We start from the raw sequence: 25,745 nt of genomic DNA on the forward strand, positions 1-25,745 counted from the left end.
TTGTGAGTTATTGATAGCTGGCAGCACTGTCGGTTTAATTTCTAGTGCTGGGTAATTTGCAAACTATTTTAAATTTGAAAAATTTTAAATTTAATAAACTTATATGTTTTACAAAATTTTATGCACCGTGGCGAGAGCCCCTTAATAAAATAAACATGATTGTGCTCAAACAAACTATAATTTATATATTTTATTTAGTAATTTTCATTTCTTGTACATTTTCTCATCATGCTATGCACAATTTGGAATTGACAAAACAGAACCTTTAATTTAAAATTTGTTGAACAAACCTTTTTTATATTCTCAGCCCTTAACATTTCTTACATCTGGGCTTAAAATTTTCAGGACATACTAGTCTTTCGGTCACATCCAGTTTCCTAGAAGTTTCAAAAACTGTTTCGCAATTATGTTTGTTTTCCGAAGAGGTCTCGCTGGATTCTGGAAAGGGAACATCTCCGTCTGCAGGATTCCAGGTGCCTCTTCTCAACTGCTCGTTGACCCACTTTAGTTGCTTGTTAATCTAGAAAAGAGGTGCGTCAGTCCTATGTTCAAATTTCATTGAAGATTATTATAATACCTTTTCGACCAACTCCTCGTCATTCTCGCAAGAAAACAAATTTGCTGTAAAGTGAAATATATTTGAGGGATTTGCCTTAATCGCCTCGGATGTAATGACCCGAATTATAGCTCGAATCTCCGGGTGGCGTTGCAAGTATGTCCAATCATCTTTTCGCATGTTTCGGGAAACATTTCCTATGGTCTCGTAAAATTTTGATACATTTTTGTGTAAGTTCTTTGCTTGCGTAACATTCTCTGTATTTTCGGTTTCCTCAACGCTGGATGTTTTGGTGAAATCCATTTTTCACTTTGCCAAAATTATAACATTAAGTTTACAAAAGTAAATACGGTTTATGTATTTATGTATTTATGAGCTTAAAACTCTATGAGCTAATGATTTCTAAAAGTTGAAACTTGCCTAAAAATATTCAAAGAAAAATAACACGATATCTTTGAATTTCAAATTTCATTACATAAGTGGCCAAATATGTTTATTTATGTTATCCAAAAAAAACATCCCGACTCCGTGACAATGTGTGTTTCAACATTGCCGTGACCAGGATTCGAACCTGGGTTACCACGGCCACAACGTGGGGTCCTAACCACTAGACGATCACGGCTACGTCGGGTTGTGGATCGAGGCTTTCCAAAATCCCAGCTGGTCACCTAATTAGTTAATTAGCAAAAAAAAAAAAGAAAATCCAATATATATGTTATGTGTGTTTCATAAAAGTCAATGTGTACATTATAAAACAACATATTTATTTTCAGGTTCTGGCTTTAATAAAATATACAGTTTATAAAATATAAAAACTTTTTTAAAAGTAAAAAAAAAAGAAATCCCGACTCCGTGACAATGTGTATTTCAACATTGCCGTGACCAGGATTCGAACCTGGGTTACCACGGCCACAACGTGGGGTCCTAACCACTAGACGATCACGGCTACGCCGGGTGATGACGGAACGCGGTCAAATGTCGGTTTTTACCTCCATGCGCAGAAAATCACAGCAAACAAAAGTTTGCGCACATTAATTTGAAAGAACATTGATAACAAAATCACAATATTTATTTGCTTTAAACTAAAAAAATTATCTTAGTTTGTGAAAACACTATAAATAGTGCTAGAAAAAAGCAAATGCAATTTTACTTAGATTGAATTTATTTATTGCCAAATTCTTTGAGACATTGTGTTCTTAATTTGGTGTTTTTAATAAAAAACTTATTTTGTAGTATTGTATAATGTGTCAATAAATGCCCTTTTCAGTTTACAATTAAGATTTATGGTATTTGAATGTATAAATTCTCTTAGAAACAAAACTATGTACATTTGTCGGGCTCTCAAATTTACCCTTTAATTTGTATTTTTTTTTATACAGAATGTCAGCGTTTCATGATTTTATATTTGAACATACTTCTTATACTGCTATTGATACAAATTAATTAATCTTATCTACAAACATTTTTAACTACATTACAAATCATGAGGCAGCTTATAGATAATATCTAGTGAATACAATCTGAGTTAAGACTGAGGCTTTTGTGCTTTCACAACTCGCTTGCCGGATCCTTTTTGGCTGCTGGCGGAGGCGGCTGGAGCTGCAGTGGATGAAGTGGGGTTCCCACGATCCCGACGCTGCTTTAGACGCTCTCGAAACTGAATCCGCAGCGTTTCCATGGGCGTGTTGAGGGCGAAGTTCATGTCCGGAAGCTGGTAGGTGGCCAGCAGGAAGTTGCAACGCACCCGCTCGTTGGCAATCTGCTTGATGAGCTCCTGCATCTCCTCGCTCTGCACCAGATTCCTGATGGCCGTGCTCACCTTGTCCTGCGAGTTCGAGGAGTCCGACTCCAACTTGGGTTTCTTAGGGGCTTTGGATCCGCCGGCTTCTCCCGCCCCCAGAGCAACCGACTCGAACTGGAGGTCAGGACTTATGCGTCTGGCGCCTTGCTGGCTCTTCCTGGCCCTATTGCGTCCGGTTTTACCGGTCACATCGGCCGATGTGCTTGGCGATGTGCCCTTCGTATCCGAAGACGATGGAGATGTTGAGTCCGCACTGCCCGCCGAATGAGGTTCCGTTCTGGCGACCTTTGTTGATTTAGGGGTGTGTTCGTTGCTTAGCTTGGCTTTGGAGCCGGCACTACTAAGGGGTGTTTCACAGCGTTTCGAACCCATCGTTTCGTCAACTTCACTCGCCGAATCCTCGTCTGAATCTGGTATTTCTATAGCTTTATAATTGCTCATTATGTTTGTTGGCTTCTTGGCAAACCAGCTGTTAAAATACAGTGCTTGAAAACGACCAAAAAGTGTTGGGTAACTTGAATAATGGGTGTCGCCACCTGGTGTTCGTTTGTCAATAAAATCAGCTGAATTTTGTAATCACAAAATTTTAATGAAAATTCAATATGTTTTGGTTTAAGAAACTTTCTCTTACATACTGTATTTATAAGCATTGTAATGCCACGTTCAAAAAGTCGATCTGCAACACTGGTACTTAGATTTGGTTTCTGGCCGCCAGCGCTCAACAGCCCGTCGTAGCCGTGATCGTCTAGTGGTTAGGACCCCACGTTGTGGCCGTGGTAACCCAGGTTCGAATCCTGGTCACGGCAATGTTGAAACACACATTGTCACGGAGACGGGCTAATTTTTTTTCCTTTTTTCTAGTGTTTTAAAAAATAATGAAAATTATTAAGAAATATGACTAATGCTAGCCTCTTAGTTTGGATGAATATTTGGATGAAACCAAAAAGCATTTTTTCTATTGCAATAAGTTTAGATGTCTATATATCGAAATGGACCGAAACGTACAATTATATCATAAAGCTTAAATAATTATTCGGTTTTTTAAGACCCGTAAGCTTTAACTGTAAATCAAAAAACTGAACTAATATTTTTTTTACGGTTTTAAAAACAAAACAGAATACAAATTCATTTCAAACTATCTTATTTTGCTAATCAGTTATGATAAAAGTTGTCGTTTTTTGACATTCTAGACGTGACTTATTAGAGGAAAGTTTTTTTTTAAAAAGATAACGAACCTCAAGTTTGTTCGTTTTAGAGTTCGTTAAAATATTATTATTTTTATTTTAACTACAAAAAACAATGCTTAGGGAGTAAGGTATTAAAATTTTTTTCGGTTTCAAATGTTGTGTCTAAATTTCAGTAAATCGCAAAAAAATTAACCAAGGTATGGCTATTTTTATACCGGTACACTAGTAACGGTAAAGTTGTTGAGTGGCCTAATTTTTTACTTTTCTGATAACAATACGCTAAAAACCTAGTTTCTTACTTTAATGCTTTCCCAAAAAATGACAAATTTAAATTTCGAAATTTTTCGAAATTTCGACGTTACTTGGGGCAATCAATTATATAACGATATAATTTGGATTTTTTTTGCTATGATGGGCACCGGAGTACTTTTTTTCCGAGACGTTGGAGAGTTGCCATTGCCGTACCGTTCAACATTTCTCTTTGAAAATTTAAAATAAAATAGTTTAAATGTACCATTATTTTTTAATAATAGATTTGAACTGTTTCCAAAAAAAAAATCTCAAAAATGTTCCTTTTCTTACACGAATTAACCTTACTTCCCCCTTAAACAACACTTAAAATGTCATCCACTGCACTGCTGTGACACTTCCATTAAACATATTAAATCCTGTACGAATCAAGACGTTTGTTTGAAATCTCAAAATGAATTTTTTATTCTCTAGCACTAAATCTGCAAACAGCAAACAATGAAACAGAGGTTGTGGTTTGTCTTTTCCAAAAAAAAAATATGGACGAGAAAACTCGCCGAACAATTTTTTTTCGAGCCATTAACAAAATTCTATTTTCGGAGGTTTGACTGTAGCTCGAAAAGTGAAAGGCACTTGACTGAAAAACACGCCTAGTGAAAGGCAACTGACCAAAATGAATAACATATTTTTATTTTTTAATTCCAAGAATTACTTTTCTTAAGCCCTTTATTTTATCATCTATGATTACGTAATTCTTAAAATAAATACATATAAATTTGTAGTCACTGTCATAATTTTTAAAAGAAGTAATAAATTAAACAATCTTTCTAACAATCTTTGCTGTGCTAAATATGACCGACTAGATTGTTGGGATTGAAGCCGCGACTGGTTTCTTTTAAAACAGTCATTTGACCGAGGTCCATCATCACCCGGCATAGCCGTGATCGTCTAGTGGTTAGGACCCCACGTTGTGGCCGTGGTAACCCAGGTTCGAATCCTGGTCACGGCAATGTTGAAATACACATTGTCACGGAGTCGGGATTTCTTTTTTTTATTTTTATCAAAGTATTTATTTAATTTTAGTCAGACTCTGAATATAAATATGTTATATTTAAACATGACTTCATATTATAGTACATTAAAAAGTAGACATTGACTTTTTGAAAGTAATCTTCCATATATAAAACAGATTTTTTATTTTCTTTTGCTAATTTATTTAGACTACCAGGTGACCAGCTGGGATTTTGGAAGGCCTCGATCCACAACCCGACGTAGCCGTGATCGTCTAGTGGTTAGGACCCCACGTTGTGGCCGTGGTAACCCAGGTTCGAATCCTGGTCACGGCAATGCTTGAATATGCATTGTCACGGAGTCGGGATGTTTTTTTTTTTAAACATTTTTTAAATTTTTTCTTCTCTATATTGAGTATGAGAATAAACCCATTCACACATCATCTGCTAAATTTTAAGATCTATTGCGGTCAAACTCCAATGCTCCAATTTTTGAATTGTCTAACTGAGGTAGCAAATTTTATTTACCAGTTTTGAAATTTTGTCCTATCTAGAACCTGTTGAGTTTTGGGCGTATCGACATTTAATTTCATTTGCTATATGCATATTTTATTTTGTATTAAGTTTTTTTACAGTACTCGTCACACTGTTCAAATCCTGGTCGCGGCTTTGCATCAAGTATTACGGATTCCTTTTCCATTGTCGCTAATAAATTGGTATTTGCCATTATAAAATCCCAAAAACTTCTGTGCACATTTTGTTTTATATATTTTTAATTTTGATTATTTACAGTTTGCCTCTTTGCATAACATACAGAAGATATAATTATTTATTATCATAAATTAAACTATTTGAATTACTAAAGCTTATAGGGGTTCTGCTGGAAATTGCATCTGGATCCGTGATTTAATGTTGTTCTTCGGTTAGCATAATAAAAACGCGCCCGGGCGGAATGTGTATCCACTTTAGTTGGGGGAGGCATAAATAACAAGAAACAAATTGACACAATTTTGTATTATTAACTACGAAGCTAGCCATTCTCTACAACACAGGATGCTAAATAAAACGGTCAGGTGAAATTATATTTTAACACTCCTCCTCACTGCTGGCCGTAGAGCAGCTCCGATCCAGGTGGTATGCTACTGGGATCCACATTTACATTAAAGTAGTTGGCTGGCGTGGCAACGGCGGGAAATGCGGTGGCCATTCCTGGGCCCTGTTGGTGTTGCTGCTGCTGCTGTTGCTGGGGATTCTGTTGCAACGTTAGGTTGTAGGGGTTTTGCACATACTCCTGGTAGATGTCCGCCGCTGGCCCGGCTCCAGTGGCCGCCGCCTGAGCCTCGTATACGGGTGCAAAGCTGTGGACAATGGATGCCTGCGGCATTTTGGGCAGCGAGGGGTAAGCATTTCCGGCCAGCAGATGACTTATTGGCACGTTGACGGCAGGATCGCTGGTTTGAGCTGGCAACTGTTGCTGTTGGGCCTGATACTGCTGCTGGTAGTACTGTTGGTAGAACAGCTGCTGCTGATGCTGCTGCTGCTGATGATCCGCAGCAGTCTCCGATGCCATGGGCACTTCAATAGCATAGCTATTATAGGTATTATTGGCGGTCACGATGTTCGTCTGTTGCACAATTGGGTTGGACTGCTCCGCCTCTTGAGGACTGTGCATGGGGGAAGTAGGTGTGGCCAGCACGGCAGCAGCAGTTGCCTCATTCACCAGATCCGGCAGCAATGCGCTGGGTTGCGGATCCGCCGCCGCTGGCTGCTGAGGTGGAACAATCAGGGGCTGTCAAATAGGTAAGCAATTATTCAACAACTTCATTTTTTTTTTCCATAAAACCCACCTGAGCGAATACAAAACTGGGCGGTTGCTGCAGTGCATCGGCCATGGGTGGCTGCAGTATAATACTTCGCCTCGGGGATTCCACGGGAGACACCAGATTGGGCGTGACTGCCGCCGAAGTGGATGCACTCGTTAGCAACTCGTTGGAGAACAGCTCGACTTGGTTTGGCAAAATGGGCGCGGCTGGCACCAGATAGGGTGCGTTCGGCACTAAGTCGTTGGGCACAACCTGAACTTGGTTAGGTAAAATGGCCACCGCTGGTACCTGCTGCTGTGGGAGAGGAACCACAACTGCCACAGGAGCTGGGTTCGTTAGAGTCTGAGCACGCTTGCCTGCAAAACGAAGCATATACATGGATACTTTAACTATTTAACTTGTATAAAAATATAAAGGCTAAGGCAAATGCAAAAGAGTAAGCTTAAACGAAACCGAGAACTATTCATTGCTTTTGCCAAGTCTCTTGAGCACCTTCAGCTTGGATCTGAACTTGGCCCAGGGTTTCTTGCGCTGTTTGGCCGGAAGGGTTTCACTTTTGGCCGTTGCCGTGGGGGAAGTCTTGCGACAGTGACCGTAAAGCGGCAGGGTCAAGGAGTGCTCGATTGTGCCCGGAGCAGGGGCGTATCTAATTAGCGTAAAGTCCAGCGAGATTGCTGGAGAAATTAAATCTGCTGGTAGGGCAAGGGGTTAAGCGGATTCTACAGCAACCGCGTTACGCACCTTCGTCGCGGAAGAGTTCCTCCTTGAGGTTGGGCAGGAACTCGCCGATGCGCCGCCAGGTTAGCTCCCAAAGAGCCTGCTGCAGACTGCCGTCCTGATTGTGGAACACCCGCACCGAGTGCATCACCAGCAGCATGTTCTTCAGTATCTCCTGCATCTGCTCCGACAGCGTATCCGATCCCACCTTCATGAAGCGCTCAATGTAGTCCAATATATCCAACCACAGCTCGTTGAAGGCATTTCCCAGTTCGATTAGCGTGGTCAGGTGCTGCAGGAACACCTTGGACATAATGGTGGCCGTCCGAATGCGTGACTCCTCGAGAAGCGAGGCATCCAGTTGACCGGATGCACTGCTCTCCGGCAGCAGTTCATTTAACAAGGGAAACAGTACCTGGTGGAAGCAGGAGCACCACTCCGAGCCGGACAACGTCTGCAGATCGTGCACCAGCAATGCCCGCTGCTGCAGGCACGAGATGGCATGGGTGCGCACCTCCCGCCGCCGATCCATGGCCAGTCGGGCGATGCCCTGCAGCAATGGGCACCAGCCTGGTGACCACAAAGCTGCCGACTGTGGGACGGTGCATCCCTCCTCCGCCCACCAACGGAAGATCTGGGCAGTCCGCGTGTACAACGTATACATCAGGTCTAGCAGTTGAATGGACAACTGCTCGTAGCGCTGGGCCAGATCCTCCTGCTCTGCCGCACTTCCATGTCCCTGATTGTCGGCTGGGTCGCCGGTCAGAAGGGTCAGGTTACTGCTCGAGGCGGAGGAAGCGATGCCCGGCTTACGATCGCTGCGCTTCTTAGCACTTCGCTGTTTGGCCGCTGCCTCCAGTTTCCGGCGCTGCCGGATACCTCCATCCCGACATGCCTCCACGAAGATGCGAATGCAGCGAACGCAGGCCTCAAAGTTGTAGGGCGTGATGTGAGCCACACTGCGCACGATGAATGCCAGCGAGTCCCAGCACTTGAATAGAGCAAATGGCGCGTGATCCAGTAGTTGGCAACTGTAGACAAGCGTGTTAACTGGAGGAGAACTCGAACTTGGCGGAGACTGGGGTCTGCAGAAAACATTTACTCTGATTAATAAAATTCATAAAATCTTTGGTTAGGCAATAAAACTCACCTGGAGGCCGTGGTTAGCTCACTGTCCTTGTTGTTGACCAGGATCCAGTTCTCGGCACTTGGGCTGGAGGCACCAGGTGCTGCCGATGCCTTGGTGAGCTCGGAATCCGAGGTGTAACCACGCTCTGGTGCAGTGGTTGCATCCTCCTCACCGCTCAAAGCGCCATCAGACTTGGCGCTACCGTTTGGCGGTAATGGCAGCTGGGCATCATCGTAGCTGGGCGGCACAGCTCCGGCTCCCACGCACTCAAGCAGATTGAAAATGATCTGCCAATCCTGCTCGGAGTGGATATTCTGGGCCGACGTCTTGAGCAGCTCATAGATTCCAATAGAAATCTGTTTGGATATGCGCAACAGCAATGCAGGCTTGAGCATCAGCAGCATTTTCAAAGACTGCAGGACAATCGGACACAGCTCCTCGTTTCGCATCAAGTAGATAGCCAGTTTGAGAACCGCCACAATGCAACGGTTGAGCAGGTAGTCGTAGCCGCAGGAGGCACTTCCCATGAGGAGGAGATACATCTGGTCCCGCACCGCTGGCCACAAGGGTATCATGCGATCCCGGTTGTGCACGACAATCTTCACCAAAAACTCCATCCAAAAGACAGTTTGATCTTCGGCATATGGCAAACCAATTGATTTGTGCCCCTGGGGTGCTTTCAGCAGACCTAGCACACATTTAAGCAACTCCTGCAGCGACTCCAGTTGCACAAACTTCGATTCCTGCAGCATTTGATCCAGCTGGCACTCCTTGATGCACTTTCGTCCAAGCTTGATGAAGTCCTGCTCCTCGTACGTTGGTTCTCGCTGGCCCTCAGAACTGATGAAAGAGTACAGGCTGGAGAACAGACCGGATTCTTGCTTCTCGCGTGGCTTCTCCAGGATCAACAAGGCTTTTCCGTTAGCCTCGCAGAAGTCTTCGACTTCGATCAGGGATTTCGGAAGCAGTTTCAAACGGAAGAGCTGCAGATATAGGTCCAGAATGTGCTTCCAGCTCTCCCTCAAACAGTCGCCATAGTCGTGAACCAATAAGAACACCGTTCTCATTGCCGCCTGAGCTTTTCCATTCAATCCAAAGTTCACAGCTTGCTGAATTTCATTGTTTGCCGGAGCGGGCTCGTGCTGTTCCACGCTGCTCAGTAGCGTCGTGAACTTGCAGAGGGTCAAAACGAGGGCATCGAAGTCGGAATGAAGATTATAGTGAGCCGATATGGCAGCTGACTTGGTGAAACCTGAAATAAACTTTTTAAGTAAACAAGGGAAGATAAAACACCATAAATTCACTCACCTGCAAGCGTTTTTTGGTAGCCCGATTCAGTGCTCTTGTCAAACATAAAGCTTAAAGCGCTAAGGGAAGCGCCCCACACAATATTGAAGATCTGAACGTCATAGGATGCATTGTGGACGTAGTGGAAATGACCATCATGGGTGTCGCCTCGACGAAGCAGCACTTTCCATTGATAGTTTTCACGCACCAAACCCGTTTGCTCTGCTGGCATAACGATCTCTTCATTCCTAGAAAGTTTAAGAAAAGGAATATAAGCAAATTTATAATTTATCTGATAAATATTAATAAAGCTTACTTAATTGCATTGAAGACTTGCGCCAACATTTCCTGATCGAAATCTTCTCCGCCATTTAGGCCCCGCAAATTCTTCGTGAAATCCTCCAGCGTCATTGGGACATTAAGCCGCTTGGCATTGGAGTTGTGCTGATCCATATTTAGCATGATGATGGCATAGGCCAAACGGAAAGCTGCGTCGACGTTAGCAAACGGTTCCTGGTTTTGGGTCTAAGTTCAGGAAATAAAACATATTTAATATGTAATCCTCTAAGCATTTTAATATCATAACTTACATGCCAGTGATCGGAAAAGTGTTCCAGCACCAGGAAGATCAAAGGAGCCTCTCCAGGCAATCTAAAAGTCTCTAGATAAAGCCGCAGGGCTTGATCTACTCGAAGACCGGTAAAATCAAAGGAGTCTACAAAGTTAATAAGGATTTTCGAGTCAACGTTCTTCTTTTTCGAGATGTATTCGCCAATCATCTTCTTATCCAAGCCGGGATTCTCTCGAAGAAATAGGGCCACCTGCATGGGATCAAGCTCGGCATTGAGAATGCCGTGTTCCTGCAGATATTGGATGCCCTTCTCTGGACGCTGATTGAAGCGCTCAGTGCCCTGGGACAGCAAACGCTTTTTCTGTTTTACATGGGCAAGCTGTTCAGTGGTTATGCCAACTCCATCTCCAGATTGCAGTCGCAATCGCTGTGAACTAGTGTTTATAAAGCTGGCTATATTTTCCACACGCTCCTCTACAGTTACGCCATTTCCGGAATCGATTACAATTCCCTCCAATCCGCTGTTGTGCCGTGAATGGCGACTTCCGCCCGTTGCTGGAGCAGCTTCTGGCAAAGATTCCCTGTTGTTGCTGTTCTTGGCCGCTGCACAACTCCGCTCGATGCTGTCAATTACACTAATAAGCGTATCCATCGAGATGATGTGGGTGCTATAAACCGCATTGGTCGCTGACAGCGTGTACTTGCTCAGCAGGTTGGTCAGACTCTCAAACATATCCGTGCAGTACAGGTCACAATCGTAGTTGATATACAGTTCGGTGACAAAGCCGGGAATGCGCCACAGCTGCAGAAGATTGTCTAGAGCCAACTCGCGCATTTCGTAGGGCGTCTTCGGATTGTCGCTCGCAATGATTTCGCTTAGCTTCCTGAGGTAGCCCTCGAGCTGGAACTTGAGATGTCCACGGAGCGACTCAAAAAGCAGGAAGCAGAGCTGCAGATCGGCAGCAAAGATGCTAAGGCGCTCTGAGCTGAGAAGCTGGTAGGAAAAGAAAGTATTATTGCATGCTTAATCATTGTAGAGAAGGATAGCTAATTACCGATATCAGATTTCTGCACAAATCGTCCTTGACCAGCTCCAGCAAACCCTCATACTTTCCAATGTTATCGGCAGCCACCTCGAATGCCACTGTGAGCAGGCTCAGGCCCGTGTGCATCATGCTGTCCGAGTTCTGCTTGTCCAGGGGGTTGCAGAGGATTATGAGGAAGCGGAACAGCTCCTGGATAAAGGGCAGGCCGTAGGGCGAGAGCGAAGCGGCCTCCTGATCGGTGGATTGTTGTGTGAAACGAACGCCCACTGAGTTGATGTACTCGCTGCTGTTTGCCTCGGTCAGGGAGCTGGTTCCCTCACCCGCCTCGCCATCTAGCAACGGATCCGAATCAACGGGCTCCACTTGAATGACAGGTGCATCTGGGGCGCCGATTTCTTCTGCCTCCGAACTCGCAGTTGTGGTTGGTGTCTGCGTGATCTTGCCCTGCATGTCCAGAATGTTTCCCGCTGGACTGGCTGGCGTGGTGGCCAGTATGGGCGCCTTCAGATGGCCTGGAACTGCCAAATTGGCAGATTGCGGTGTCTGTGGAGGTTCCTCGACTGTTGAGGATTTTCTGGGGGCAGCTGGTGCAGGTGCCACAGCCTTTCGCTTTAGCTTCTCTTGAGTGGCTCCACTGGCAGCATCGCCAATGGTGAACCGCTTCTGGAGCATGGTATCACATCGCTCCTCGGCGAATTGCGGCAGTCGCATGAAGAAAAGAAGCACCATGTCCTTGAGCGACTGCTCCGCCGAGCGACGCAGCAGCTCACTCAGCCTTGGCTCAAAGCAGATCTTGAAGCAACTGAGCATCACCTCGCACATTCGACTCATTGCTCACGGCAGCGCCCTCGGGACTCCGGATAAGGGTGTGCAGCACTTCGATGACCCGCATGAAGGTGACACTGTCCGAGGACTGGTCGGTGCCCATGAAGCGGGCGTGTGTCACGGCATCGGCAATGCGCTCCACAATGTCGGCCAGATTTGGAGATGTGGGATCTGTGGGTAATATGAATAAATGAGCAAGTTCGAGGAAGGACAGCTGTCATCTTACCTATAAGCCCATATGACAAGAATTTGTTAACCGAGGCCAGAGCCAGACTAGTCAGCGGACCCGTGGTATCCGCCGTGCGAATCACCTCCAGAAATGGAGCCAGGAACACCTGCGGCTCGATTAGCCGCAGATCCTCGATGCGGTTCAGATCATGCTTCAGGTCAATAAATAGCTTCAGCAGCGAGTCCTTCTCATCGTCCTGTTTGTAGAATTTAAGGAGCATTACTTCCAGTGACCAGGGGCCATTAGAACCATTAGTTACCACGTAGGCGGTGGAATTCCAGCGCGTTCCACGTCGCATGGCCGTCATCAGAGTGGCCATCTCGCCCCGCACCACGTAGATGCCATTGCCCGGAAGAGCCATTGTGTCCGGGTCTCCTCTGCACGGGTACGGATCTACGACAACAACTAGTTGGCTTCCAGCGCTAGCCCAGAAAAATTGCAATTTTTGTGGGGCAGGGCAGCTCAGCTCCTCCTCCTCGCCTTCGACCTTCGCATATGTTTTTGCACTCGCCACTTGCCCACTCGCACTCTCTCGCAGCCTCGGATGAAACTCGGCCCGCTTTCTAGTTACACATGTCCTCCAAAACTTAATTAAACGAACTTGTTAGCTGCTAATTTTTGGTGACGTTTACGTGTCGTTTGTTCTTGTGTGCAGCCCGAATATTTTGCACGAACGTCTTACAACACCGGCGCGGCAGTCACTGGTTTCGCAGCACTGGCATTGCCAGCCATGCCAACTCGATGCGATGTTGTTGAGAGCTAAGCGATAGTAATGAAATAAGTTTTATGTCTTGTAATTCTGAACTTCATTTCTCCAAACATTTTTATTTTAAATTTAAAGTCTAATTTAAAATGTTACATCTGTTAGAGGAGCTTACGGCTTCGTTATTTAATTGAGTAAATTGTATTCGATGGTTGGTGATTTTCCAAAGTTTTTACTTAACCAATTTACATGTGTGTCAAGATTGTGACATAACATAATATATTTTGAAAACAAATTTTTGAGTAAGGTTGTATGCTATAAATGATTTGATATTTTAAAATGATATCAAATAAAAAATTAAGATGCCCATTAATTTTGCTTTATTGCATGGAATGAACATTCTATCTCTCCTCAAATTGGTCGTGCCGAAAATTTTAAGCACGCACCCATCTCTATTCGTGAGTGACTAACCCATCTCTAAGTTACACTGGCGATTGCTTGGTAGTGCGTAGGCGAATTTCTAATTTTCCTGATTTTCTAAACAGAAGCGAATTGAATTTAATGTCAAGAGCTTTTGTTTCAGACCACTGCGGACACTTCTGAGGGACTGAGCACGGGGCAGGTGGATTTAAGGGATACCAAAGCAGCCGCAACCCGAACAATATGGGAAACACGGACTCCAAGTTGAACTTTCGCAAGGCGATTGTGCAGCTGACGCAGAAGAACCAGAAGATCGACCCCAGCGACGAGCAGTTCTGGGAGCAGTTCTGGCAGGGCCACCAGACGACGCTGGAGGATGTGTTCGCGTTGGTCACCTCGAGCGAGATTCGCCAGATCCGGAACGAGAACCCGGCCAACCTGGCCACTCTGTGCTACAAGGCGGTGGAGAAGTTGGCCCAGGCGGTCGACAGCAGCTGTCGCACGCAGGCGGAACAGCAGTGCGTCCTGAACTGCGTCCGCCTGCTTGTCCGGTGTCTGCCCTACATCTTCGAGGACGACAAGTGGCGTGACTTCTTCTGGAGCAGCCTGCCCTCGCAGGAAAAGACCATGCCGCTGGCCCAGTCGCTGCTGAATGCCACCTGCGATTTGCTGTTCTGTCCGGACTTCACGGTCACGGCTACGCGGCGAACGGGTCCGGAGAAGGCCGAGGAGCTGGCCAACATCGACAGCTGTGAGTACATCTGGGAGGCGGGCGTGGGATTTGCCCAGTCGCCCCCCCACAACGCCCACATGGAGCGCAGGCGCACGGAGCTGCTGAAGCTATTGCTGACCTGCTTCTCGGAGCCCATGTACCGATCCCCGCAGCAGTCCGAGGAGCCCAACAAGTGGATAGCCTACTTCACCTCCGCCGACAACCGACACGCCCTGCCCTTGTTCACCTCGTTCCTGAACACCGTTTGCTCTTACGATCCCGTGGGATTCGGTGTGCCCTACAACCATCTGCTGTTTGCTGATACCACGGAACCGCTGGTGGAGGCGTGCCTGCAGCTGCTTATTGTCACCTTGGATCACGACATGGTTGTGCAGCAGCAACTTACCCAACCCGGGCAGGCTTCCTACGACGAGGGAAACTGCGGTGACAACTTGTTCATCAACTACCTGTCGCGCGTGCACCGGGATGAGGACTTTCACTTTGTGCTTAAGGGCATCACTCGGCTGCTGAACAACCCCCTGGTCCAGAATTACTTGCCCAACTCCACCAAGAGATTGCATTGTCATCAGGAGCTGCTCATCTTGTTCTGGAAGATATGCGACTATAACAAAAAGTTTCTGTATTTTGTGCTGAAGAGTTCTGATGTTCTGGATATCCTTATTCCTATACTGTATCACTTAAACTACTCCCGCGCGGACCAATCTCGAGTGGGTCTGATGCACATTGGTGTGTTCATACTGTTGCTGCTATCGGGTGAGTCATATTTGTTTTTTTTTCTTTTTGTAGTGTTCACTAATTTAATGCAAATTTATTCATAGGTGAACGAAACTTTGGAGTTCGCCTGAACAAAGCATACTCCGCCACCGTGCCCATGGATATACCTGTGTTTACTGGAACCCATGCCGATTTACTCATCACGGTGTTCCACAAAATAATAGCCACAGGCCATCAGCGATTGCAGCCCCTTTTCGATTGCCTGCTGACCATTCTGGTAATGTTTCGCCCTATCTGAAAACCCTCTCAATGGTGGCCAGTGTGAAGCTGCTGCATCTGCTGGAAGCCTTTAGCACACCTTGGTTTCTGCTATCAGCACCCAGCAATCATCACTTGGTCTTTTTCCTGCTGGAGATCTTCAACAACATTATACAGTATCAGTTTGATGGCAACTCCAATCTAGTCTACACCATAATCCGCAAACGTCACGTGTTTCATGCCATGGCAAATCTGCCAACCGATATGGCTGGCATAGCAAAGTGCCTGAGTGGCCGTAAAACAGGTGGAAAGTTCAATTTGCCGCGGGTTCCGCAAAGGAGAACGGCAGCTGTCTCCCAAGAGCTGCCCTCGGCCCATGTGCCGGAGGAGTACAACGAAGAAGATGAAGATGAGGACGAGGAGGACACCATTCATGAAGAGCCCAAGGCCGAAGAGGATCTCGAATCGGAGACAGAGTCTCATGAGCGATCTCAGACGGGGGAGTCCACAGCCGGACGTTCTCACGGCCCAGCCAGCCGAGCCGGGAACGCTTAAGGCATCCTTGCTGGACACACCAGGCATCAGTCAGATGACGGAGCGTGAGCAGGCCCATCCAAATGACAAGCCGCAGTCTGAGGATTCCACAGAAATTGTGCCCTACGACAGGTCAGCCGCTTCGACACCGACTGGCGAGCCCAAGTCCACCTCACCCACGGAGCTGTCACGGCTGTCGGTGGCACACAGAGCCAGCATTCGCATGGTGCCGGGCGAGGGCGATCGATGGGCACCCACGCCCGAGTGGATCGTCTCGTGGCGTTCCAAGCTGCCTCTGCAGACCATCATGCGACTGCTACAGGTCCTGGTGCCGCAGGTGGAGAAGATCTGCATTGACAAGGGGCTGACCGACGAGTCGGAGATCCTCAAGTTTCTGCAGCACGGAACGTTGGTGGGACTGCTGCCCGTACCCCATCCCATTCTCATCCGGAAGTACCAGGCCAATGCGGGGACCACGGCCTGGTTCCGCACCTACATCTGGGGCGTCATTTACCTGCGCAACGTGGATCCGGCCATCTGGTATGACACGGAGGTGAAGCTCTTCGAGATTCAGCGCGTCTAGGTCAGTATGTGGACAGCAAACCAAACAGCAGCGAACCCGTAGCTCACACGCTTTGGCATTTATTGTAGTTAATTTATTTAGTGCATATTTCATTCCAAAAGTCTTTGTGAAAAAAATCAATGTATAATGAATTACCATACCATATGTCTGCTTATCGGTTCCCCATGTCTTTCGATTTTGTGTCGAGGCGAACCACCACCTAAAATGAGGCTTATCAGTTGTAACGATATAGCGTGAGTTCTTTTTAACTGATTTGTTATCGGCTTTTAGCATTGATATTTAATTGCTTTTCCTAATTTATTAATTTATGGAGCTCTCCAAAACAGTGTAAGCACAAAGTGTATTTTAGTTGATGACTAAATTATTAAACAATTATTGTATTTATTTTTGTAATCTGTGACACAAAATGTTCCTTGTGCCGTATTTTTAATACATTGCTTTAATAATTTAATACTTAATTTAATATTCATTACCTCCTGTTTTTTTAATGCAAACCAAGAAAATCACTGCTATAATCGTTTTGCAAACGCTTCTGATAACCGTTGAACTTTAAAATAAACACACATATAACTTTTCACGCTTCCGCTGTAAGATGTTGATTTTTTTCAGAATTCCAATAATTTGGTAGTTGCTATAATTGACACCAAAAACAGCTTTACTTGCTTTTGTAATTAATAGAAAACTTTAGTTGAATCCTATGACTTACACATTTTTAAACTTAATTAAAAATAGATATTATTGATAGAATGGAGAAAGTGTAATAATTTATTGTCTGCGTGTGCTTAAAATATGTATACAAATATAAATAATATATATCTACAAACGAAATACGAACTAAATCAATAGCACCTATACAAGTCAGTTCATAAAAATCAATATACGGAATAAATCAGAATCCAAACCAATAAATAGGACTTTTAATATTATAAAATGGATTAAAAAGGCGATTAAAATGGTATTTTCATGATGTTTTATTAAAGTGGTTGGTGAAATTTGAAGTTATTTAAACACTAATCGTGATCGTGCTGATTATAATCATGGTCGACCCTTGTTCTTTTTTGCTTCCTCTGCATCTTTCTCCAGTATTTTTATCAAATGCTGATGCCAGTAGAAATATTTGAAGAAAAACAAAAGAAACAGTGCCGCAACTGAAAAAATGGGAGCAAAATTGATATTGGCCCGCTGCTTTCTCTTCCCCAAAAACAAATGGCGGACGAAAGACATTGTGTAGGCGAAGTTCTGTGGGTTGGCCATTACCGTGCAGTGATTATGGCACATCCGAGGCAACGGCGATAGTTGTCAGGACTGGAGGGGATTGGGGTTAGCTGGGGAGACTGGAGGTGGAGCCACAGGCATGATGCTGAACTTGATGAAGGATCCCTTGCTGCGCTTTTGCACTATTCTGCCAATTAATTGTGGCTCCTTGATGGTCTGTTCAATGGCTTTTACGATGCGGTCGGCGCTGCTCTCATCGGATCCGCTGGCATTGCCCTGGATGAGGATGCGAACCTCGTGCCGTTTGGCCAGCCACTTGGCGATGTTCTTCAGCCTCGAGGAGAGATCGTGCTCAGTGATGCGGGCACCAATGGTTAGGGACTTCTCCGACCTCTTCTCCTTGGCCTTTTCGCCGGACGATTTCGATGGATCGGCATCATCCGACAGCATTTCGGCAGCGGTGACTAGTCTGCAAAGTACATAAACTTAATGCTGATTGAAGTCTGAGGTTAAAGTACCCACTTGAACATGGCTCTGCCTGTTTTGGCATCCGTTTGCTGCAGGCGCAACAGGTGCAGTTCACGCCGTTTGGCCAACTTCTGAGCCTCCTCCAAGGTGGTTATGCTCATCGACTGGTTCTGCTGGATGAGGGTGATCTTCTGGGCGGCTGTTCTGGGACTCCGGGGGTCTCTCGTCCTGGGTGTTCCCGCGTCTCCCGGATTTCCACCTGCCGGCTTTTGGTTCTGAGCCAAATTCCAGTGGATGGACAGCGGGCGCAGGTGTTGCGGATGCACCACTGCTGCAGTAGCCTGTTTTATTATAATTCCCAAACGTTGCATGTTTGTTTGCTTAACATTTATTTCACTTTTGCTTTGTTTTGTTGTTTTGCTTGTGCAATTTTTTCTGCCCAAGAGTTGCCAAGTTATGTGAAACTGAATTTAGGGAAGCGCAAATTTCAAAGTTTAAGAAGTTTGAACTTCTTTTTGTTTATCCTTTAATTATGACCATTTAAAACTTAAGAATTTTGATTGTTGTGTTTTTGAAGTGCATAATTACGCACTTTTTTACAGCTGTTTTGCCATGTAAAAATCAGCTGACACAAGAATGCGATATGTCTGGTGCTATCGATAAATATAACCTACGATGACTGCGTCTATCGAAATACGAATTTAACGCGGTAAAATGTTATTACTGAAACTGATTTACGTATTTTTCTGTATTACTATATTATTACTTTTAAGCTTTATTTTTAGTGGTCCATATATATTTAATTATTTTCTAATTACTAAAATTAAGATTAATTTCTAGTGCGTTGCCTGTAACCGCCATAGTTGCGCCTTCCACTCGAGCTACGTTTTTGTTCCTTGGCCCTCTGCTCCTCCCGCCAAATGACCCGAAGGTTCTCGCACTCCGGGGTATTGGTGTGCTCCTGCTGCAGTGCAGCCATTTCCGGCTGGCGACACCTCTCGCAATCCTCCCACCGACTGAACTTGTTCACATTCCGGTCGCACGGATCTGCGGCATACAGCATGCACTCGTCCGCACAAAAGTTGTAGAACCAGAACTGGCCCGTAATCGTCTGATCCCGACAGCGTGGCTGCACCGTCTGCAGCATTTGGAAGCAGCGGTTGGATAGCGAGGAGTCCACATCACCGCCAGTTGCATACCTATCCTGGTTGCCAAAATTACTTGTCCTCTGCCACGGTTCCCTTGGCGAATCCTCTTCTGGAGCCTCAAAGTTCGATGCATATTTGTTGGTGGGCCTCTGACGTTGCCAGGGAGATCGTTCCACGTCCTCCAAGCGGGGATCAGTGGGTCGAGGTGGTTGCCCTGGCCAAGTGGGTCGTTCTGTCCTGGCTGGTGGATTATACTCTTTCCTGGCTGGTGGATTATACTCTGTTCTGGCTGGTGGATTATACTCTGTTCTGGCTGGTGGATTATACTCTGTTCTGGCTGGTGGATTATACTCTGTCCTGGCTGGTGGATTGTAATTGGACTCCCTGTAAGGCGGAGGATCTCTCCATGAATTCCCCTGCCGCTCTGGCTGCCTGTTCCCTGCCCAGTTTCCGGTGTTGCCCTTGAGATTGCCCACCTCAAAGCCATCCATTGCTCCATTTCGTGGCTCATCGTAGTCTCCGAAATTCTCTGCCTCCGGTTCAAGCTGTGGTCCATACATATTACCTTCAGTGCGACCAGGATAAGACTCTGCATAGGAGGTATCCATATTGCCATTGTACGATCCCGGTAAGTTACCGAGACAGGCTAAGCCGGAGCACTTGCGTGTTTGCTGCAACTCCATGCGATGGACACTCTGACACTGGGGTTCCGCCTGGGGATTGAGATACTGCCGCTGGCGCATCTCGTAACCATCGCCACAGGTGACGCTGCAGGGGCTCCAGCTGCCCCACAAACTCAATTGGCACTCTGCCCGCCTCTGGTTGATGGCTGGCTGATAGCCGTTCCCCCCGATTGCCGGCTCCAGATCCTCAAACTCCTCCGGTACTCGCATGGGACTATTTTGGCCGCACATCTCGCCCTGGCATTCCTGTTCCTCATACTGCGGCACATTGCAGTTGTAGACCTTGGCCAGCTCGGGCTGCTTGTAGACACGTCTCCTGTACTGCATGCCAACGCCACATTTGGAGGAGCAGTCGCTCCAACTGGACCAAGGATGGGTGAGACACTCTCGTGGCACATCCGCATCATTGTTGGCTGGAATACGGAATACGATATGGTTATTTTGGGGTTTTCTCATTTAAAATCGCACTTACAATCCTCATCAGCACATCGTCTTTCGTAGATGCGTTGGCGTTTCACTGTGAGAATGGCCATTGGTTTCATGGGAGCTCCGGTGTCATCGTAGAAGGGTGAACGTGGATCGTTGGGAAAATCGGAACGCATGCGTCTAATGACATCTGGCGGCACCTGGGGCTGATCGGCTGACTATCAAATGAAAACAATAGATTAATTTTCTTTTTAATCGCTAACAATATCCACCTACTGTATAGGTGGGACCCGCATCTGTGCCCACATCCCAGGGATACAGATTGATGACCTTCTCCTCCATCCAAGTGCAGTTGCGCAGACAGAGCTCCAGTCCAGACACGCCCACCACCCAATCCGGAGAGGGTTCTATCTTGGAAGCAAACGACACCATGTGATGTATGGGATCCACTCGCACCGAGGCCATGGTCTTGCTGCTCATGTTGGGATACGAAGGTCCTCTTGCCTTGATAATGGTGCGTATTTTCTGGTCCTGTGAAAGATTGGTGAGTTAAAGTGTCCTTGCTTAGGATTGCTATCACAGAGTCACCCGAAAGTTAACGCTAAACTCCCGTTCCAGAAGTCGGGAGCTGCAGTGCTCAGCGTATTCCTTCATAGCCAAACTGGCCAGTGCTCCGGATTCCCAGAAGCGGTAATCCGAACTGTGGGCGGCTCCCAGAAGCTCACAGAAACGAGTCTCCCAGTTTCGGGCAGGGAAGTACCTGGGATGCAAGTTCCTCGACCAAACGCCTTCGAAGATGAGCTGATGTGGGAACGCAGAACAAGAAGGTAACTGGTACCTTGGTAAGTCTATAAATGGCTCACTTCATAGCGCGCCTCATCGCAGGCGCAGCAGGGCACATCCGCCGCAGGACTCGTTGGCTGGCTTTCCACATCATCGGTGACCTCCTCGCAGATGCGTCGCGTCAGTCCTCCGTCGTCCATGTGCCACACCTCGCGATGTTGCTGCACCGTGGCCCGGATGAGGATGCATCCACTTCCAGGCTCACTGGGCGCCACCCAGGTCAGGTGCATGTGCGTCTTCGAATTGGTATTGGTGTTCTCCACCATATTGATGCAGTTCGGACTGTAGCGGGTCTCTATCAGGTCACTCAACTCAAAGCGACCCAAATCGTCCTTGTAGCTAAAGTCCCCGTTTTCGTTCTCCAAAGCCATGATGAAACTGATGTAGCGGTGGCCATTGAATGCATTCAGCGAGACTATAAGAAAAGCACTCTGAGTTCCACACAACACAATACAGTACAAAACAGACCAAGCCGGGCCCTTATCGTCGACCTTGAATTCCAGCGAATTCGCAAAGGTCCCAGATAAGCGCCACTTTTGTTTACTAAACAAAAAACATTGCAAACTCTAGCGGAGAAGCCTTGAAAGGCGATTGAACTCGTGCTCACCGTTGTATTCCTGGCCGAGAATGTACGTTTCCGGATTGCCCGACACGCTTATCACGAAGTTCTCGTCCACCGGAGATTTGGGCGAGCCCGTGTTGGCCGGGCGACGTGTGCAGATCAGGCAGCCGACTCTGCCGATCACCAGCGTGACCAGAAGAAGCTCCACGAGCGGAGCACCACTTGACCGCCACATGTGGTTTTCTGTTTTGAGAGCACTCTAATCGTACAAAAGAACCATTCGACGCGATCGACTGTTGCAAACTGAGCACAGCTTTCGTATAATTGGTTTGCCAAAAGCCGAGAAGAGCGTCTTGGGAGCTGACCAAGCCCACCGATAAGCTCGGAGCGCCTTATTTTTCTGACCCACTGATACAAATAGAGGGCGCCGGAGCTGTTATCAGCCGACGTTGCCGCAAAGCCGGAAAAGTAACGCTTTTGACTCTTAAAGAGAACCCAAGCCGGAATGTTCTCTTGGCATTTCTATTAAGAGATCCCAAATATGTAAGCTTCAGTTGGAGTACCATTTTTTTTTTAATTTTTTTCACTTTTAACCCACATCTGAAATATATTATCTTGTTGTTTTACTAGCCACCATACGGACCACGTCTTGGTGAGTCGTATCTGCTCCTGGTCTGCGACATGGGTTCTCCAATATTCCCTGCTGCTTCGACGAATTGAGAGCCATAAGTTCCTCCAGCAGCTTGGTCATAAGTTCCACCTGCAGCTTGCACGTAGGGTTTACCTCTTGCTCGGTCAAAGGATCTATCACCGGTTTGGTCATAGGTTTGGCCCGTTTGAACATAGGCTCTTCCACCCGTTGGATCATATGAACTACCTCCGGTTTGGTCAAACGATCTTCCTCCTGATCGATCATATGAACTTGCGCCAGACTGATCATACGATCTTCCTTCACCTTGACCATAAGATCCAACTCCAGCTTGAGCATATGATCTTCCTCGCCCTTGATTATATGATCCACCTGCAATTTGATCATAGGATCCACCTCCTGCTTTTCCATAAGATCCACCTCCGTAGAGATCCATGGCATCGTTTTCGGTGCGCTCCATGTTCATCTGAGGCTGGAGACAGGTGCCCTCGCAGGCCATCAGGGTGCGGAAGCGGTTCCTGTTCTCGTCACAGTTATCCGTCGTGAAGATCTTGCACTCGTGATCGTCGTGGTCGTAGAACCAGTAGTTGCTCACCACCACTGGATTGGCCACACAGGGTCGCGTCGAGGCATAGGGCTTCTCAAAGCAGTAGTCCTGAACCACATTATAGTTGTCGATGGTGGTTTCCTCCACATCCGACTGTTGCCGACTGGGATAACGCGATCCAAAAGGAGAACGAGTGGTGAATGAAGGTCTGAAGCTGGGAGTAGTGTACTCATTATAGGAATTCCTAATGTTGTAATCGTTGTAACCGGGCTTATTGCCCACCAATTTGTCATTGCTGTAGCTGTTTGCAGAAGGAAACCCATTATCATAACCACCTGCCTTATCCAATGGATTGTAAACGGGTGGACTTGGTGATTCCAGCGTGTTATCCGGCGGATTGTAAGGGGATCTATCATTAAAACCCTTTCTGTTCCACACCTGGCTACCAGGTCCTGTATTGGTTGCATCCTGCCTGCTGCTCCAAGGGGGTCTATTACCCGCATAACCGCCCTGGTCTGTCTCCCCGAACAAATCTGGTTCCGGTAGAGCATCGAGTTCGCCGTTGTCCGGAATGGTTCCACCACAATCCGATCCCATGCACTGCCTGCTTTCCTCCAGCGGCAGTCGCATGACGGACAAGCAACGCTGCCTGGCCTGCGGATTGTAGTAGTCGCGGGTGCGAGTGGAGGATCCTCGGCCGCAAGTCTTGGAACAGGGCGACCACTCGCTCCAGTTGCTCAGCTGGCATTCGGCTATTGAGCCACCGCCCTGGGGATTCTCCATGCCCAAGCCAGGCTCTTCTCCATCCAATTCCTCCTCCGCTGCTCCACATTGGCTTCCCTGACATTGACGCATCTCCTCCAGGCGAAGATTGCAGTTAAAGTTGTCTGCTAGGTCCGGGCTCTTATAGCTACGCTGGCGCTGGGAGTATCCCGGACCACAACGTGTGCTGCAGTTGGACCACTCGTTCCACGGATGCACGGCGCACTCCAGGGGTCCCTCCTGGGGAACTAATTACAGAGATCACCGAGGGTAATTTACATAAACTAAAGAGCGTCTCACCCTCTTCACACTCCCGGATGTAGAGCTTCTTCCTGGTTAAATAAAGAGTGGCCAGAGGTTTCATTGAGGCACCGGTGTCATCATAAAACGGAGAACGATAGTCGCTAGGGTAAGATGATGTTATGCGCCGTACCACATCCGGTGGCACCTGAGGCTGATCTGAGGACTACAAGGGGGATATACTTAACTACCAAACTGATGGATAGGTCAACCAACCATATAAGAAGGACCCGAATCGGTGCCTATGTCCCAGGGATACAGGTTCAGCACCTTTCGCTCCAACCATGTACAGTTACTCAGGCAAAGCTCCAGTCCTGCCACGCCCAGTATCCAATCCGGCGAAGGATCTATCTTAGCCGCCAGCGAGATCTGATGATGCACAGGATCTACACGGGCATTGGCCAAGGTGGTTCCAAAGGCATTCAAACGGTGGGCAATGCCAGGGGCTTTGATTATAGTCCGTACTTCACCATTCTGTGGGGGAAATTGGTTTGATTGTTCTAAAAGGAAAGTAAACCAGTTACCCACTTGCGTATTCTCCCTGATCTCGTTCTCCAGAGTGCGCGTGGCTCCATGCTCGGCCATCTCCTTCATGCCCTGGCTAGCTCTGCCTCCGTAGGCCCAGTACCGATAGCTGTGGCTATGGGAAGCACCAATCACCTCGCCCAATCGAGTGCGCCAGGCCTCGGCCGGAAAGTCCTTCGCATGCGTGTTCCTCGCCCACTTGCGCTCCAGAACGATCTGGGCATTAAACGAATTGTAGTATCATAAAGCACTTTTAAATCAGTTCCCACCTCATATTTGGCTTCATCACAGGCACAGCAATTCTCCAAGGGCGGCGTCATGCTATTCAGTTCGTCGATCTCCTCGGGACAAATCCGCTTGGTCAGAAAGCCATCGTCCAGGAACCATACATCGCGATGTTGCACCACGCCCGCCTTGATCAGCACACATCCGCTGTCGGGATGACGCGGTGCTATCCAGGACACCGCGATGTGGATCTTGGCGTTTGTGTTCGTGCTCTCCACCATGTTCTCACATCCTGCACTGAATCGGGTGTCCGTGGTGCCCAGCAGTTCGAAGTGACCGGTCATATCCTGACCACTTAGACTAGGATCTTCCGCTTCGATAACCAAAGTGAAGCTCACGAACTTCATGTTGATGGGACAGGATAGCGAAACTGAATGGGGGAAAAATAAACAACTTCTTCTTGACTTTTCGAACCACTCACCATTGTACTGATGCTCGGGCACGTAAGTCGCTGGATTGCCATCGATGAGGATCTTGAAGTTATCATCCACAGCCGATCGTTCACCGCTGGCTGCCTGAGGAATCCGATTGCAGTCGCATCTTGCCCCAGAAACGAGCAGAATAACGACCAGAAAAAGGCGAAGCATTTTTTTTCTCGAGCTCAGCGATACGTACTTGTCCACAGTTCAACGACGACTGACCAACAAACTGGCAGCTGCAGTGCCAAAAATGGGTGAGTCGCCTCCTCCATCAATCGATGAGCATTTCAATTTATCAATTATCCCCTTAGACGGCGCTTTCGCATCTTGATTGAGTTGCCATCAATTAGGAATGGTTGGGTTTTTATGGCACGCTCCTCAATTAACGCTCTCAACACGGGTTCTTTGAACTTGGAAGCCGGCGAAAATCACTCGGGAACTGGCCACAGTTATACAATAGATCTGGGTCAAGGACAAACTGATCGAAATCGGAACTACATCGCTTTGGTGGGAGTGGCTTATGTTTGGTTTATAAAAA

General features: G+C 46.9%; 7 protein-coding genes and 5 non-coding genes across 12 annotated transcripts; 4 read left to right on the top strand and 8 right to left on the bottom strand.

Annotated features, from left to right (window-relative positions):
- Positions 1 to 233: 233 nt before the first annotated feature.
- LOC128254788 (uncharacterized) lies at positions 234 to 960 on the bottom strand. Its single transcript, XM_052984088.1, has 2 exons — positions 578 to 960; positions 234 to 520 (listed from the first exon to the last, which is right to left on the bottom strand). The coding sequence occupies exons 1-2, from the start codon at positions 857 to 859 to the stop codon at positions 311 to 313; spliced, it is 492 nt and encodes a 163-aa protein (XP_052840048.1). The 5' UTR covers positions 860 to 960; the 3' UTR covers positions 234 to 310.
- A 146-nt stretch (positions 961 to 1,106) lies between these two features.
- Trnah-gug (transfer RNA histidin (anticodon GUG)) lies at positions 1,107 to 1,178 on the bottom strand. The gene has a single exon. It is a non-coding gene; the product is annotated as a tRNA-His (tRNA).
- Positions 1,179 to 1,430: 252 nt separating this feature from the next.
- Trnah-gug (transfer RNA histidin (anticodon GUG)) lies at positions 1,431 to 1,502 on the bottom strand. Its single transcript has one exon. It is a non-coding gene; the product is annotated as a tRNA-His (tRNA).
- Positions 1,503 to 1,791: 289 nt separating this feature from the next.
- On the bottom strand, positions 1,792 to 2,844 carry LOC128254693 (uncharacterized). The gene has a single exon (XM_052983918.1). The coding sequence runs from the start codon at positions 2,796 to 2,798 to the stop codon at positions 2,082 to 2,084; it is 717 nt and encodes a 238-aa protein (XP_052839878.1). The 5' UTR covers positions 2,799 to 2,844; the 3' UTR covers positions 1,792 to 2,081.
- A 247-nt stretch (positions 2,845 to 3,091) lies between these two features.
- Positions 3,092 to 3,163, top strand: Trnah-gug (transfer RNA histidin (anticodon GUG)). The gene has a single exon. It is a non-coding gene; the product is annotated as a tRNA-His (tRNA).
- Positions 3,164 to 4,730: 1,567 nt separating this feature from the next.
- On the top strand, positions 4,731 to 4,802 carry Trnah-gug (transfer RNA histidin (anticodon GUG)). The gene has a single exon. It is a non-coding gene; the product is annotated as a tRNA-His (tRNA).
- A 265-nt stretch (positions 4,803 to 5,067) lies between these two features.
- On the top strand, positions 5,068 to 5,139 carry Trnah-gug (transfer RNA histidin (anticodon GUG)). The gene has a single exon. It is a non-coding gene; the product is annotated as a tRNA-His (tRNA).
- A 414-nt stretch (positions 5,140 to 5,553) lies between these two features.
- On the bottom strand, positions 5,554 to 13,170 carry LOC128254632 (Golgi-specific brefeldin A-resistance guanine nucleotide exchange factor 1). The gene is given in 11 exon segments (XM_052983814.1): positions 5,554 to 6,592; positions 6,651 to 6,982; positions 7,368 to 8,428; positions 8,494 to 9,724; positions 9,781 to 10,007; positions 10,076 to 10,284; positions 10,350 to 11,324; positions 11,386 to 12,198; positions 12,200 to 12,372; positions 12,428 to 12,626; positions 12,690 to 13,170. Coding segments are annotated over 11 exon segments (6,012 nt in total). The 5' UTR covers positions 12,792 to 13,170; the 3' UTR covers positions 5,554 to 5,902.
- Positions 13,171 to 13,655: 485 nt separating this feature from the next.
- Positions 13,656 to 16,952, top strand: LOC128254708 (protein HID1). The gene is given in 4 exon segments (XM_052983956.1): positions 13,656 to 15,039; positions 15,105 to 15,275; positions 15,278 to 15,765; positions 15,767 to 16,952. Coding segments are annotated over 4 exon segments (2,511 nt in total). The 5' UTR covers positions 13,656 to 13,796; the 3' UTR covers positions 16,376 to 16,952.
- A 376-nt stretch (positions 16,953 to 17,328) lies between these two features.
- On the bottom strand, positions 17,329 to 18,675 carry LOC128254709 (uncharacterized). The gene is made up of 2 exons (XM_052983957.1): positions 18,113 to 18,675; positions 17,329 to 18,059 (listed from the first exon to the last, which is right to left on the bottom strand). The coding sequence occupies exons 1-2, from the start codon at positions 18,427 to 18,429 to the stop codon at positions 17,675 to 17,677; spliced, it is 702 nt and encodes a 233-aa protein (XP_052839917.1). The 5' UTR covers positions 18,430 to 18,675; the 3' UTR covers positions 17,329 to 17,674.
- A 182-nt stretch (positions 18,676 to 18,857) lies between these two features.
- On the bottom strand, positions 18,858 to 22,111 carry LOC128255087 (spondin-1). Its single transcript, XM_052984573.1, has 6 exons — positions 21,766 to 22,111; positions 21,179 to 21,573; positions 20,904 to 21,116; positions 20,592 to 20,846; positions 20,362 to 20,533; positions 18,858 to 20,302 (listed from the first exon to the last, which is right to left on the bottom strand). The coding sequence occupies exons 1-6, from the start codon at positions 21,953 to 21,955 to the stop codon at positions 18,888 to 18,890; spliced, it is 2,640 nt and encodes an 879-aa protein (XP_052840533.1). The 5' UTR covers positions 21,956 to 22,111; the 3' UTR covers positions 18,858 to 18,887.
- A 227-nt stretch (positions 22,112 to 22,338) lies between these two features.
- Positions 22,339 to 25,736, bottom strand: LOC128255086 (spondin-1). Its single transcript, XM_052984572.1, has 6 exons — positions 25,210 to 25,736; positions 24,773 to 25,158; positions 24,507 to 24,719; positions 24,195 to 24,452; positions 23,979 to 24,144; positions 22,339 to 23,926 (listed from the first exon to the last, which is right to left on the bottom strand). The coding sequence occupies exons 1-6, from the start codon at positions 25,373 to 25,375 to the stop codon at positions 22,347 to 22,349; spliced, it is 2,769 nt and encodes a 922-aa protein (XP_052840532.1). The 5' UTR covers positions 25,376 to 25,736; the 3' UTR covers positions 22,339 to 22,346.
- Between the last annotated feature and the right edge of the window lie 9 nt (positions 25,737 to 25,745).

Source organism: Drosophila gunungcola (genome assembly GCF_025200985.1).
Source record: "Drosophila gunungcola strain Sukarami chromosome 2R unlocalized genomic scaffold, Dgunungcola_SK_2 000006F, whole genome shotgun sequence".
Taxonomy (NCBI): domain Eukaryota; kingdom Metazoa; phylum Arthropoda; class Insecta; order Diptera; family Drosophilidae; genus Drosophila; species Drosophila gunungcola.

What these genes read in the sequence shown, in the direction of transcription:
- LOC128254693 (XM_052983918.1), bottom strand. Translation starts at nt 2,798, where the DNA reads ATGAGCAATTATAAAGCTATAGAAATACCAGATTCAGACGAGGATTCG.
- LOC128255087 (XM_052984573.1), bottom strand. Translation starts at nt 21,955, where the DNA reads ATGTGGCGGTCAAGTGGTGCTCCGCTCGTGGAGCTTCTTCTGGTCACG. An exon ending in TCTCGGCCAGGAATACAACG is followed by an intron (nt 21,574 to 21,765) that starts GTGAGCACGAGT and finishes CTTTTCTTATAG; the next exon opens with TCTCGCTGAATGCATTCAAT. An exon ending in AGTTTAGCGTTAACTTTCGG is followed by an intron (nt 20,847 to 20,903) that starts GTGACTCTGTGA and finishes AATCTTTCACAG; the next exon opens with GACCAGAAAATACGCACCAT.
- LOC128254788 (XM_052984088.1), bottom strand. Translation starts at nt 859, where the DNA reads ATGGATTTCACCAAAACATCCAGCGTTGAGGAAACCGAAAATACAGAG. An exon ending in ACGAGGAGTTGGTCGAAAAG is followed by an intron (nt 521 to 577) that starts GTATTATAATAA and finishes CCTCTTTTCTAG; the next exon opens with ATTAACAAGCAACTAAAGTG.
- LOC128254709 (XM_052983957.1), bottom strand. Translation starts at nt 18,429, where the DNA reads ATGCAACGTTTGGGAATTATAATAAAACAGGCTACTGCAGCAGTGGTG. An exon ending in ACAGGCAGAGCCATGTTCAA is followed by an intron (nt 18,060 to 18,112) that starts GTGGGTACTTTA and finishes TGTACTTTGCAG; the next exon opens with ACTAGTCACCGCTGCCGAAA.
- LOC128255086 (XM_052984572.1), bottom strand. Translation starts at nt 25,375, where the DNA reads ATGCTTCGCCTTTTTCTGGTCGTTATTCTGCTCGTTTCTGGGGCAAGA. An exon ending in GCCCGAGCATCAGTACAATG is followed by an intron (nt 25,159 to 25,209) that starts GTGAGTGGTTCG and finishes TCCCCCATTCAG; the next exon opens with TTTCGCTATCCTGTCCCATC. An exon ending in CATCCGGGAGTGTGAAGAGG is followed by an intron (nt 23,927 to 23,978) that starts GTGAGACGCTCT and finishes CTCTGTAATTAG; the next exon opens with TTCCCCAGGAGGGACCCCTG.